Here is a 14,756-nt window from a genome sequence, read left to right on the forward strand (position 1 = left end):
AGAGAACATGCCTTCCTGCTCTTCAATCTGTTCGGCAAAGTGACAATCCTCACATTTGCATTTTCTGACGTACACTGGTCATTGCCAAAACTTGAGCTGTGAGCACAGGCCAAAGGCTTTCCCCTGGCAGCTGTACGCAAAGACCACAGCGCCCCAAGGCAAGAATGCTCCAGACGGCTTTTTTCTTTTCCTTTTCCTTCCCCGCCCCCGCTTTTTAAATAACTGAAAGCAATATGCTAACTGCTTCAGTGGACTAGCGTCTCCACTGATCTGGTGTTACTGGCCCTGAATTTCTCCAGGTGCACAGAAAGATGTGGAGGCTCTGGTTTATGGGTTACACCCAGGGCCATGTTTTGCAATAGCCACACGACTGCACTAGGCAAGCGAGTAGGCTCAAGATTTCTGCTAAAATCACCAGCAGTGATGTGGCCAACAAGAATTGACTTTTGGGGCCAATGTTCCGAGCACTGCATTTTTGTACTGCAACTCCAGCAGTGTAGATGATGAAAAAGTACACAGCATTACACACAGCCCTGGGGGAGAGGGGGCTTCTGTGCCAAAACCACCCCCTTGCAGTTAATCTGCAGAGTCAAAGGCACATATTTAACAGCTTCAAGCTCTGCTCATCTTCAGAATTCCAATTTAAAGACTCAAAGTCTCCCAAAGGATACCTTTTAAGAAACCATTTATAACTGGAATGTTTTTGATTGTTCTTTGGCTTCTGCAGAATTAAATGTTTAATTAAAGGAGCACCCCTATTGAAAAGGAGGTACAGTTTAAATGCTACCATATTCTGTTACAGTGAAAAAACCTTTCTCCAGGGGAAAAAAGACACTACTACAGACTAAAAATTTAAATTAGTAAATTTTCCCTGATTTGAAAGAAGAAATACTTCTTCCCTCTCAAGCAGTAACTTTAAAGAAGTTTGAAACCCTACAGAACTATGAATTATCCAAAGTTTGAAGGCTCAGCCCAGTTTGAAACATGGGAATATGCCCAGTGCTGTTTGTGGGGCAGCCATGTGCCCTTCTGAAGTCTTAAACAGGTTTATTTTCTTTTCCGCAAGGGCACAAACTGGCAGCAAGAAGCACCTTGGCAGGTTATGGCTGTACACAATTAAATAGGGCTCCCCAGCCCTGGCACTTTCATAAGTCACTGGGGTGGAATAACATCGTTTTCCCTAACTGCACACACCTCTTTGAAACTGTACCAGCTTTAATATCCCCTACTGGCTCTCCTGTTCCAACTCATTACATTTTATACCTCCCCACTTCAGCCTTAAACTGAAGTCAAGAGTTGCAACTGTCAATCACTGCTCTGCTCTTGGAGTCCTTTCATAACCTGTGGCATGAACCGAAAGCTTCACAAGCCTGCATTTACCACCACCATGTCCAGTAAACTGCCCCATGATTCAGATTGCTTGTTAATACATCCTGGGGCTCTAATAAGCAAGTTTCACATTGTTTGGTACATTTGCTTCATCTCCTCTGACTGAAATTTTAATGAGTTTAGGAAAGAGAAGCTTCATTGGGAACTACCAGAAAAGTGGGAAAACAGGGATACTTTCTCAGAGATCTTAGAAACAAACAAGTAACCAAAAGGCATCTGAGCACACAAATTTACAGCAATTGGAGAACTGAAAGCTGCATGCCTCTCAGTCTTCTGTGTGCCAGAGGGCATAAGTGATGGACTTCTAATTTTATGCAGTCAGTGTGACAAGAAACAAATCATTCTTGTATATCTGATTTATCTTCTGAGTTACAGAAAAGATGACAGGAAAAGAAAAAAAACACAGCAGAAATTCTTCTGTTATGGTAGCGAGCAGATTGATAGGGGTATAACTGTTATGGAATTACCTCTTCATTTAGAATACAATATAAAATAGAATAGACTATTTCAGTTGGAAGGGACCTACAACGATCACCTAGTCCCACTGCCTGAGCACTTCAGGGCTGACCAAAAGTTAAAGCACATTGTTAAGGGCATTGTCCAAATGCCTCTTAAACACTGACAGGCCTGGGGCACTGACCACCTCTCTAGGAAACCTGTTCCAGTGTTTGACCACCCTCTCAATAATGAAATGCTTCCCAATGACCAGTCCAAACGTCCCCTGGCACAGCTTTGAACGATTCCCACTGTGTCCTATCTCTGGATATCAGAGAGAAGAGATCAGCACCTCCCTCTCCACCTCCCCTCCTCAGGAAGCTGTAGAGAGCAATTTCCCTATTAAATTGAGAAATCTTTTCCATGCCACACCTAAACACAATGCAATCATGAAGTTGGAACAAATTCAGATATCAGAATGAAATACAGTTCACTCAAAGATAATAAGTTTCTAGCTAGTTATCTGGTTAAATCCAGTGGCTCAGGTTTTGGTTTTGGGTTTTTTTTTAATCCCAGATATGTATGCACTCAGTTAAAATGGTTCAGCTGATGCAAGGAAATTAACTGGCTTGCTTCAGCCATCAGATTTACTTTCAAGGCAGAAGCACGAGGGTCCTAGAGGGGCCTGACATCTTGGACTGAAGTCAGCCAACTTACAGAAATATGTTATATTTATGCTATGCAAGCAAAGGTTAGTTATGTGATTAGTTATATGATTGAGGTTGTCTGCATGCACCCCAATGGCTGACAAAAGTTGCAGGGGAATACAGATGATGTAAATTATCTTTCATTAATCTATCAATGAGAAAGAATGTGTTTTGCTTCATAGAAAAGAACTGTTACGCAAAGAATTAAACAAAAAAAAACCCCAACCCAGAAGATGCACATACATTTCTACTAGTGTAACAGCAAATTTTATCCACAAGCCTACCACCTTATAAATAAGCAAAGCCTATAAAGTACAAATGGTGGAAGACATTCTTAAATATCTCAGAAATAATTAACAGCAAGTTACCTTTCGATCTTCTTTAAAGACTTCAGCAGCGGTTGTAAAATGTGGAATGGCATTTTTACAGTGGGGACACCCTGTTTGACACAGGAAATAAAAACCAGCATAAACATTAGTTTATATAAGTTTATATAAGATACTGGGACAAACTCAAGACACAAGGTGAGTTAGTGGAAAATTAGTATTAAAATAATTCTAGACAAAGAGTTCTCCAGTTCTGGGAAGAGCGGGACAAGGCATCTGTAGACCATGTGTCAGCTACATGAATTTAAGCACATGTTTAAAATCCCACTGTCTTCAAGCAGTTTAAGTGTATACTTAGAGTTACACAACATCTCATACAGGGACCACGGTGCAGGGTGCTTTTCTCTATCGCCAGTCCCGTAAGAGCATTTTAAGATCACTAGCAACAAATGGAGAAACCATTTCCCTGCTGCTGTACCTCTTCACGGGTATTAACCACGTAGGTTATTACTGCTGTTGCTACAGATACCAGCTACATTTGGACACAGGAATAAAGACAGCGCGGTTGTGAACAGGAGGAGGTTGGAAGTTGGAAAGGAAGTTGCCAGGAGCATTTAGAAGTGTCTGGGAATTGCCTGTGTTAGAGACAAGGCATCGGGAACACAAGGAGGGGAGAAAAGCAAGTCTGACAGGATACACATCCTTCACTTATGGAGAGCAGAGGTCCAGTCTCAGGTTAGGATGACTGTTGCTGGCCTTTCCGGAGACCTTCCCTCCAGTTCACCACAAATGGGCAACCTCAGAAGAGTTTTACAGACACAGCACACAAGAACCCCACAGCTTTGTGTGGGAGATGGTGTGATATTTGTTTGCATCACAGCAGCATTGAACAGAAGGCCAGTTCATCCCTTGCTTAAACATATACTAAATTTACTTAAACATTTCAGAAGAAGCCACAGAAGGGGAAAAAGAACTGCTCTCCTGAATCAAGATTCAGACGTGAGTGCTCTTAATTCAGAAGTAACGTCTATTGTTTACTACTCTTAAAATACCAACACTAAATAAGGCTTTGAAAACGGAAGTACCTGCATATGTGTAACAAATTACTTTTTTCAAACACAGCATAAAGAGGTTGTTCCCAAGCAAAGAGTCAGGACACTATTTTTTGCTTAGACGCAGGGCAAAAAAGGAATGGACACGCTTCTGTCAAGCCTGTATAATGCTAGCAAAGGCAAAAGAGTTCATTCTGCTATTATTTCTGGATAGGAACAGAACAGGGCACAGATGAGTTGCTCACAAGCTCCAATTACAGCTTGCGCTACTGTTGTTTACCAGTATTTGACAATGATGAACAAGTGACTGTGTTACTTTTAAGTCAGTACTGAACAAATGCCCTCTTTGCAGGCTTGCAGCCACCCTCTTATAAACCGTACTCACTCTTCTGGCTGACAAGAAAAACAGTATCTATGCATAAACATTGCATACCCCTTTCCACAAGGGGTGGAAAGGAAAGGCTGCACACCCCTTTCATCTTCACCAAAATACAACTTCATTGCTTACATGTACTGCTTTGAATTTTAGAGTATATTTTTTGTTCAGAATAGGATTTTGAAAGCATTGCAATGACACACTAAAAAAATAAATACACTGAGAGTCTAGGCGGTAACTAAGAATACCAAAAAGTCAAGGGGACATTTCCTGGGAAACGGAGGCATTTCTGCAAACCACCTTAATGGCTTCAAACTCTTTATGCAACAAAATGGCAGTCTAGCCTGATGGCAGCTGTGCTTCAGTGGGAGATAGTGCAGGTCCTCTGCAGCTTGCAAACTATTAACTTTGTTGAGTCATTCAGCATTTGCCTGGGAGAAAATGGTCTAGAAAGAAAAGGAGGAAGAAGAAGAAGAGAAGAAAGAGGAGGAGGAGGTGTCTAGGGTTCCATGCTGCTCCCATGTCCATCAGCCCACTTCGGTGACCCATTTTCTCTCTCATCACTTGCCTGTCCTACCTGCCTGATACTGAAAAGCCTTCGGGTCAAGCCTGACTCTTGACACATCCTGGATAATTTCCTTTTCTGGGGGGTGACTGCCTCGGTTGACTTGTTAACACTGCTCTACACAAATAAATCAGAACTGGTGACAACATCTAAAAAGAATTCCAGAGACAAAAATAAAGAAAAATCAGGCACCCCTAAACCAAGAACACTTGTTCTAGTCTACATGCTTATGTGCTGTAGTTTACCAGAAAACACTTCCAAGAGTTACACTAAAACATAAAGGCTCCTAAAAAGTTAAACCTTTCAACGTTACCCTTTCTGCTCATGATCTTGAGTTGGAAATTTAGATTTTACCAAACAGCAACTTTCAAACCTTCAATAAAAGATACTTCAAGAGAAACACAAGACTTCATGTCTTCTTATCCCCCTACAACACCTTTATGATGCATCAGTCGATGTGTTTCCCACCTCACGGGTACTGGGTCTGTAGAGGACGGGGCATTTGTTAAAGCCTCTCTCCAAGCCCCTACTAAAGTTGCAGCAGGTAAGAGCTCCCCATGAGCCACACTCTTCAAGAAAACCAGAACATGACTGAACAAATAACAAGCCTATTCTTTCAGACACAGAAAAATCCAATGCCTATTAAAAATGCAAGCTGCCATTTTACAGGGGCCAACAGATGGCTGGTAAGAAATAGCCTGAGTGGCTGTTTAACTGGTGACTGCTCAGAGAAGCCTCAGCAGCTGCTCAGTGTCCCTTCCACCCTAGTGAGTCACCACTGCACAGGCTGCTGCACGGTGTTCAATAGGTGGCATTGAGAAGGGCATTGAGCACAGCTCTCAGCAAAGATGTGCATCTTGTAAGGCCAAAAGGAAACACCTGGTTATCTAGACCCTTACAGCATTTTGGAAAAGGCGGGCAAAACCAAACACACTTTGAGGTTGTGGTCAACACCACCACACAGAGGAGAGGAGCGCCATGCAATTCAAAACAACTGATAAAGGAACCTATGCTCACCGTGTGTATTTCCTTTTCTCTGTGATCTTCTCATCTTCCCACTCTAATACCAAATGACAAAAAGTCACCTTCATTTACCGATCTGAAGCTCCATCCCTCCCCCCCTCCCTTCTCTCTTGGCCCAGCCTCCTTTCTTTACTGCACTGTGCTTACAAAACTAAAACACGACCATATGGCTTTTGGCAGAGCTGACTCCAAGTCCAGTAGGCATTTTGTTAGCCTTGGACATCCATCCATGGAACAGATGTGAATGCTACGCTGAATTCCCAAGGAGTTTCAAGGAGTCACTGAAAAGGGGGGAAGGAGCACATCATATGGAATAGCAGAACTTCATCTGTTACAACTTAGAAGGATTGCCAAATGCAGCAAACACTTGGAAGTCACCCAACCCAGTCATTCTATTTAAAGCACACATGCCAAAGAAAAAAAAGCAGAGGTTGATGTCTTCATTTTGACAGACGGAAAACTTGTTCTTCCCATTCCCTCTTCACACTCACTATCACACATTTATTTTAAGTGTTAACACTATCTTCTAGATTTGAAAGTGCAAAGAAAGGAAATGTACTGAGCACTGTACATGAGGAGAGGAAGTGTGCAGGCTCCTTACAAAGGATTTTCCAGATGGGCTGCAATGGAAAGAGATTAAACCGGTGGCATTTGAAGGCGTGGGTAAGGTGTCAAGAATCAAAAGGTCCTGCCCCTTCTCAGTAGTATTTATAGGATAGTATAGTAAGTCACTATGCTAAAGTAGTGGGAAGATTCATTCTATTTCATTTAAGTTTAATAACCTGGGTGCTATGGTAGGCACACAGGCTTCCTACAAGGCCAAGAGGTAGACTTTCAATTGAGCAGCACTGGAAGTAGCACTTCTGGGAGTAGAGCCTTCTAATATAGACACAGGGCTTTGCTTTACCAATTTTCGTTGTTTTTACATTATTGTCAAATTTGATCTCAACAGGGTTAACAGCAGATGCGAACTGAACAGTAATTTCCTGTGCCTGACGTGAGAAATCTGAAAGAAATCTGCTCCTGGAACATCCAGCCTTTCCACAGGATCCCAGCACTGGTGCTCAAAACCTCTAATCACTTCTGCAAATCTTGAGCTAACTTCATTTCCTAATGCAGAAACACACTTGCATCACCTGGCAGGAAAGCAAGAAGAGTTTGACATCTAATGCACATGCAGTAGCATGTGTTAAGGCCATTCTCCATTCCCAATCAGCAAACGATAACAGCTTTATTACAGCTCTGGCCAGAGGTTTTTGCCTCTCTGTGCTCAAAATTTTGCACTCTGGCGGCCACCCCACACAGCCTGCGGTGGTATCTGCTCACTAAAGCCTGCTGGGGGATGAGGGCTGCCTGCTTAAACCACGGATCCGTAGAACACTTGCAATAGAGGGGTTCTAAGTTCTCTTTGCCTTTGCACTACAAATCTAAAACTTTACATTAACCCGGTATTTTCTACAGGGTTTTTTTTCCTACCATTTGTGCTGTAAAGCTGGTAATGGCTGGAAAGGCACATTGCAGTACAGCCACAGCAGGCACCATCACATTCCTCACCTTGAAAACCAAGTAGTTCTCAGCTGATCCAGTACATGAAAAATATTGTTTCTGTGGGTAAAAATTCAACAGGAATGGCTGATGAACAGCAGACAAGGGAAATCAAGTAAGCAAGCAAGCAGGCTTAATTCAGACCCATTATCACTGAGGGGGAGAGGGAGTCAGATTAAATCTCCTCCAATTAGAGAGGCATTTAAAGGAAAGCTAGTAGGTCTTTTGGGAGTTGAAGTGATATATAGGAAAATATATAGCCCAGCTTATTTTCCGTGGACTGAATTTACTATTAGCAGGAACAACTGCACGGTTCAGCATCTTCTCTGGGTGTCTTTGAGGAAAGAACCAATGATCCAGCGCTGGTTTGGGCACAGAAAGGTGTTGGAGAGGCCAGCACAGAAGCTGGCTTCATCCTCACGGAAACACTGGTTTGAGGACTCTGAAGAAATAAAGAGCTGCAGGGTTGAGCTGGACGTGATTGCCACATGATGTAAAACAAAGATATCACATGGGGAAATATAAAAACTTACTAAGTGCTCACATCACCTTGCAAACTATTTTTTTTTAAAGGCAGACTGAGGGAAAAACAATATAAACCCATTTGTTAGGTAAGAAAGACACAAAGCTGGTTAAAAACCAAGCGCACATTGCCCCAAACTTAAGACTAATCAAGCATATGTTGTGGTAGCAATTCAATAAATCCACAGAAATAATATCCTACCTTCAGAATTGTAAACATTTCCCATAATTGCAGGGTCCCATGGGGTGCAGAAGGGATGTAAAGAGGATTTCAAAGCAATGGAACAATCAAGGGAATAACCTACGTATCTTTATTACATTCAAATAAAGAGTTTTTCATTGAACGAGGTTTCTTTTGGTTTTAACCAAGTGAAATGTTTAGAGATGATAGCGAGTCAAAAGCAGAACTTAGAGATTCTTAACACTTCAATGTACAAATATTAGGACCAGATGGCAATTATAAAGATGTCTCCAGAGTAGTGCATGAAGCAGATGCACCCTGTTGGACAATAGTCACCTTATTACATTTAAAATAAAACTGTGTGAAATGTTCAGAATTGCCTAAAGGAATCAAGTTCTTTTTCCAAAAAACACGAGTTTCAACTTGCTTAAATATGAAAAACGTCCTTTAAGTTACTTCATGCTTTGTTTAATTTGAAACTACAAAGCGCAGTGATATAACATAACCTCTCTACAGCTGAACAGTACAAGGTTAATTCAGTTTCCCTAGAAGAGTCAAAGTTGGATTAGCATAGCACATAGAAGAAAGGTGAAGCTGTTTTTAATGGAAATAAATCAAAAGCTAACAATTTGTACAAAATAGATAAAGGAAGCAAATGGACATCAAAGCAGTATCTACAGTCAGCAGAGGTAATAATGATGTTTTAAGTATATAAGGGGCTTTAAATAAATTAGAAGCAAAAGAAATCCAAACAATACTAGCAATATAGCTTTGAAAGAAAATGACCAAGTTGTCAAAAGGAACTTCACTGAATATATAAATGAAAATATTAAGTAGGTGTGGAGAGGGCCTTTATGCCTGGTACTTCCAAAATGCTGTTTGCAGTTCTGGGTCCACAAATCAAGAATGAGTTCAAACTGGAGGGGGCTCAGAAGACCCATAAGAAAAATAACAGGACTGGAAGATGCGTTTCATGGCAAAGGGAGTCAGGAAGCTCAGGGTGTCAATAGCTTAAGTCCAAAGATTAAGAAGTGACAGAAATCGAGAAAAGTCAGTCTAGTTTTCATTATAACGAGCTATTCAAGCTGGGTGCCAAAGACTAAGTAACCTCCAGAGCTGGCTGCGTGCTGAAGCCAGTCAAATTCAGACAGGAAGTTCACATTCCCCAGCACTAGTGATTTTTAGTCTGAAAGGAAATGGATTTCTAAAAAAAGATGGTTTCACACAGTGGTTCTCCACCTGATCAGACTGCAGCCTGTCCTTGATTCACATCGCTGAGCTGAAACTGCTACAGAGGTGATACGGTTTTGCTGTCCTTGTACCACCATCTCCTGAGCAGCCGGGAGCTGCAGTGTGCCAGCACTGCCCCACACGTCAGGTGAAGACAACAGCCCCTGCTGACCCTAACCTGAACATCCCAACTAAAATGGCTCTACACCAGTGCAGATCAGGCATTTTCACTTCAGAAGGCACTACCTTACACTTTTTTGCCCACCATCAATACATAATGAAGTATAACCCCACCCATGCTGTTTCCATGTGCGCATAATAAAATCTGAAAAGTAAAGTAGCAAAGCGGTGTGTATATATTTTACATGAGTTTTTTTCAAAGAGGTAGTTTAAACATGCATACATTTTATTGTCGTGGACTGTTTCCACATCAAATATACTAACTTAAAATGTCAGTATTTTCATAACAAAGTCCTGGCCAAGTCCTTAGAGGAGGTCTGAAAGCCCAGTGATTTGTGCGACCATGGCATTTGTGCTGCCTGTGCTCTATCCTCAGCACGAGGATGGGCTCTGCTCCCCCTTCAGCCCCTAGCTTCTTTTAGTGCCTCTCAATGGGTGATCTCAAATGCTTTAACTAATATCAATCAATTATGCTTCAAATTGCCCCTAAGAGAGACAGATGTGATTATCTCCCTCTGTCATTACACCCAAGGTTAAATGGAGTCAGGAAGAGGTTAAGTGACACTCAGGCTGCTTCATAGGGAGCGGGGCTGCAAGGTGCTGACTCCATTCATTCAACTGCAAAACCATCGGGGCCTCAGAGGGCTCAGCACGTGTTGGGATGGAGCCCTCCGCATGCAAAGTGCAGAGCAGGGAATGACTTTCCGATTCCCCATCTCTGCTTGAAATCATCACCGTCTAAATAACAGGGGTAGATACTGCCCTCGCTACTGGTTTTTAAATGACCGCAATTCTCAGCAAGTGAAAGCAGCATACTGCACAGCTATTAAGGCAAACCCGGGAGCTTGTAGACCACAGAGTAAAGCAAAGCCTGTTTCCACTTCAAGAGTTCCAAGTGATTAACTAAAATTAAAACACGAATATTACTTGGTCAATCAAGGAAAGACAGCCCACAGACAGTAATCGCACAGATAAAAGCTGAAAATGGGTATACTGCTTAAACCAACACAATTCGTGTAGCTGCAGAAGTTACTGAATCCACAGGCAGATTTCAGAAAGGCATTTAGAGATGTTACTGAAAGGTTAATTCACTTTTGTTCTACCATTAGAGAACTAGAGATGCTTTTAATTGAATATCTGGAACCAAAGCTCATTTTATGACATGACCGTACACATAGCATAACCATATTTCCAAAACACGAGATATTAGTAATTGAAAGGAGGAGGATCCGTCTTTTGATTTGAAAAAGGTCATGAGGTTTTCAATTAAGCATCAGGTCAACCAGGGCTTGCCTCACTACTCTTAATAACTGCAAGCAACCTACTACCAATTTCACAGCCTGTTGGCAGGTTTTGTTGAGGTTTTTTTCCAAGCTATCTGAACTCTTTATTTTGTAGCACTTTTGGGGTATGCAGAGGAGACGAGGGATACAAAAATCTTTGGAAACAACAGCCTTGGACATGAGCAATTGCAATAGCAGCAACAAAGTCATCAGAACAGGACAACCTGCAAAGGTGAGAAGAGGGAACAACTCAGCACAAAACTCCTGAACTGTTTTATCGGCTACAAAAGGCAAGTATAGGACCAGCTGTAGTGAATTACAAATTACATGGCAGCACTTGGCATATAGCCCCAAGCAAGTCTTTAAGATAGAAAGCTGTACAGCAAGCCACCTCTGGGCAAAAAGGGTTAAAAAAAAAAGAGCAATAGTTACATCCAAAACAAAACTAAAGTGTCAGCTCCAGCAGATCTGGACTTTCCAGATAACTGTGTCACTGGCCCATGTGGCACAAAGCCGGTCACCGTGGTTTACCCAGTCAGCATCAGCCTTGGTTAACTGCAAACATAGTTAAAGAGCAGATGAAATTATTTTGCCATCTGACATGCCAGTGGATGCAACTGGTAAGCAGAAGATAAACTGCTCTGAGTTAGCAGCGGTCTGGCAGTGCTGGGGGAGGCACCATTGAATTACACCTGCGCTAAGTGAGGCTCAAAAGCAGCCCATTATGACAATGCTGCGTCACCAGAAGCAGCACCTGTCTTACTGGAAATGGGTTTGACAACAGTGCATAAGGGTGGTGGCATATTCATAGTTAAATATCTCCTAATGTACCACACACAGATGTTATGTGACCTTGCACCAACACAGCTGTGTGTCTGCAAGGAGACAATTTCACGGCACAGGGGCATGCACTCCTTACCCTTCTCACAGGCCTGAACTGTTTATATACAGGTAATGTTCTTCCTGCCAACGCAAGCAGCTGTAACATTTTAGGGTTATGACAGATTTAAAGCATGAATGCTGTTTTACAAAAAGAGGAGCTGGATCACCCTGACAAATTTAAGGTCAATGCCACAGCTCCATGACAGCCACCCCTGAGCACTTCCATCACGGCTACGCGCAGTCCTGTGAAGGGCCTCAACTTCTGAGTTGAGAGCAGTTAAAACTTCTCTCGGTGCTAATTAATATCCTCAACACAGACACTAGGGCTAAGAGCAGTTCTGCCAGCCTGATTGCAGAGACCACTCTATAAATTCATTCTTTATCAAAACCACCCTGTTAATGGGCTCTGTGGCATCAACACTATTTACACAACAGGAATGCACCTTGCTAATGCAAGCCTGTAGCAAGAGTACCACTAATGCAGGAGAGAAAACAGTTAGCAGCAGAGGTAATATATCAAAATTCTGCAGTGCCAGCCCACACAGGATTTAAAGCCTCATTATCAGAGGGTCCAGACCTCACTTCTGCCTCAGTCAACAACCAGAAAATCCTTCCTGCAAGGGTTTTGCCTTGAAACGGATTCTTTCTGTTCAGCATGTTTTTAATAATTTTTTTGATAGCTTAAGCTTCATTTACAAACACACACATTTTGTTCAGGCTCTTTGATACTGCCTCCTAATGAAAACTTAACAAGATGTGCTTGCAAGAGACGGGAAAAGCTCTTGGTGGGAGCCAATCCGAGGCCATCATGGGACACTGAATTAATCTGTGTTGCTGCTTTGCTCAGTGCATCTGGACCCATTAACTCAACTGTTGAGTATTTAGCCCCATTTGTGCATCCTTCATACAGAACTATGCCAGGCAGGTCTGCTCAGCAATGAGACCCAGACCAGTCATCTCAGGCCCAACAGCCACTGGCTCACTCCTCACCGTCAGTCAAAATTGCCATGTTTTGTTACAGCAGTCTAGCTTAGCCAGAACACAGCATTATCTCACCAAACCTTACTGTGCAAAGGCTGAGATATGGTGCAGCCAGCTTCGTCCCAGCTTACTTCAAAAAATGGAAGGGATGAAAAGGAAACATTACCCCTTTCTTAAGAACAGCTTTTTGATGGCAGCTTGGGTCCCACGAGTGAGCTAGCAGGGCTGGAGGAGCATACTGGCCCTCCTGGCTGTTAGCATTAATAGCCAAAATGCCATCTGCACCCACTCTGCACACAGTGCGACCCACTCTGGCAAGGATTCTCAGCTAAGTGCTTTTCTGTCGCTGTATATTCCTTGATGCATAACTTGGACAGAAGAAACTGGGCATTTTTTATTGTGAAAAGATGGAGAAGGAACATACCAGGATAAGAATAATTAATATTTTGAACAAAGCCTGTGAGTAAAATTAATGCAAGTTTGCTTTAGCTCTCAGAATTTTATGCACTGCTGATGGAACACAACAGGGATGGGCAGGACTGATTTAGCCAGAACTGAAAAAATGTGATCCCTATCTGATTTCTTACTGCTGAAGAAATCCCTATCTGATTTCTTTCTTTCTTCTCACTGATGGCCAGGAGATGACCCATCAGATAGCAATGATGTCAAGATTCCTGCCTGACTTGGAAGCCAAGAACTGTCTTTGTTTTACATCAGAACAATACCCAGCTACCATCTCCCACTAACAGCTTAGAACACACAGTCTTTTAATGGCTCAAACACCACCCCAAAGTCTTCTGTGATTTTATCAGGTGCAACACAGATTAAGCACCCTCATTCACTTCTTCCAGCCCTGAAAGAAAAAAGCTACAAAAAACTTTAAGTGAAGAGCCAAGGAGGCTGATGTCTCTTAATTGCACATCCTCTTGCCCCCGTGCAGCCACTTACTCAATACAAAAATACCTAATTAAAACCATCCTCAGTACGGTTTATTTCTGGGTGTTCTTTAGGTAACCCCTGTGGGTCAGGTTTCACCAGAAAATAACCTTTTCCAGCTGACAAAAATAATTTCCAGTGAAGTGAAAATTTCACTGCTGAACAGAGAACCAGAAATCAGCTCCCAGCAAAGTATTTATTAAAAATACCCATTCTGCAAACCCTGTTGAGTCCCACAAATTGAGGCCATTTGGCAAGTTAATAACATTGGCAACTGCCACCCTTATGAACCATTAAAAGGGAGCATTTCCCCCCTATTATTTCTCATTGCTGTTGCAAGTCTTTATTCTTTAATAACGCTTATTACCTTGTGTTTTTACAGAAGTAGGAACTGAATGAATTTGCTCAGTGCCAAGCCCTTCCACTAAAAGTGACTGATCTAAAAAGTAAGTGCCCCTCCCACTCCCCCATCATTTGGGCCTGTTAATGACTGATCTATTACATATAATTCCTGTTTCTGACACAGTTGATTAATTTGTAGTCTCTCTGGAGGCAGCAATCTCAACCAAAAAATGATACAAATGTGTTTTCGTGTGTTGGTCTCTCATTCTTATGAGCCACTAGTGGACAGCATCTGTTTCTGTGCAAGAATTAGCAGGGCGTGTTACTAAGCCTCTCCTATTCAGAGAAAATCAGAACTTGATGGGAAGGGTGAAAAAAACCCCAAAACCAACAAAACAAAAACAAACCCCAAAACAGAACAAAACGAAACACCACCGTGTATTTCAAACTCCAGTGTTAAAATTCCTAGAAACACAGCACTGCTGTGGTTGGAGGGCACTTCTGGAGATCATGTAGTCAAATTCCCCTGCTCAAAACAGGGTCAGCTAGAGCAGGTTGCCCAGCACTGCATCCAGTTCGGTTTTGAATATCTCCAAGGATGGAGACTCCACGCCCTCTCTTGTCAACCTGATCCAGTGTTCAAACACCCCCACAGTAAAAAACAAAAAACAAAACACAACAAAACCAAAACAAAAAAAACCCCAAACCCTAAACCTTCCTTTTATGTTATGTTTAAGCAAAATTTCCCACATTTCAATTCGTGCCCATTGCCTCTTGTCCTGTCCCTGAGCACTGCAGAGA

General features: G+C 42.2%; 1 protein-coding gene across 1 annotated transcript in view; it reads right to left on the reverse strand.

Moving 5' to 3' along the window:
• PDIA5 (protein disulfide isomerase family A member 5) overlaps positions 1-14,756 on the reverse strand; it is a 102,817-nt gene that overhangs the window by 10,199 nt on the left and 77,862 nt on the right. Inside the window, exon 15 of the mRNA XM_064451215.1 lies at positions 2,900-2,970. Within this exon, the coding sequence (XP_064307285.1) occupies positions 2,900-2,970 (71 nt within the window). The remainder of the gene's footprint in view (positions 1-2,899; positions 2,971-14,756) is intronic.

The sequence above is a fragment of the Phalacrocorax carbo genome, chromosome 5, assembly GCF_963921805.1.
Source record: "Phalacrocorax carbo chromosome 5, bPhaCar2.1, whole genome shotgun sequence".
Taxonomy (NCBI): Eukaryota; Metazoa; Chordata; class Aves; order Suliformes; family Phalacrocoracidae; genus Phalacrocorax; species Phalacrocorax carbo.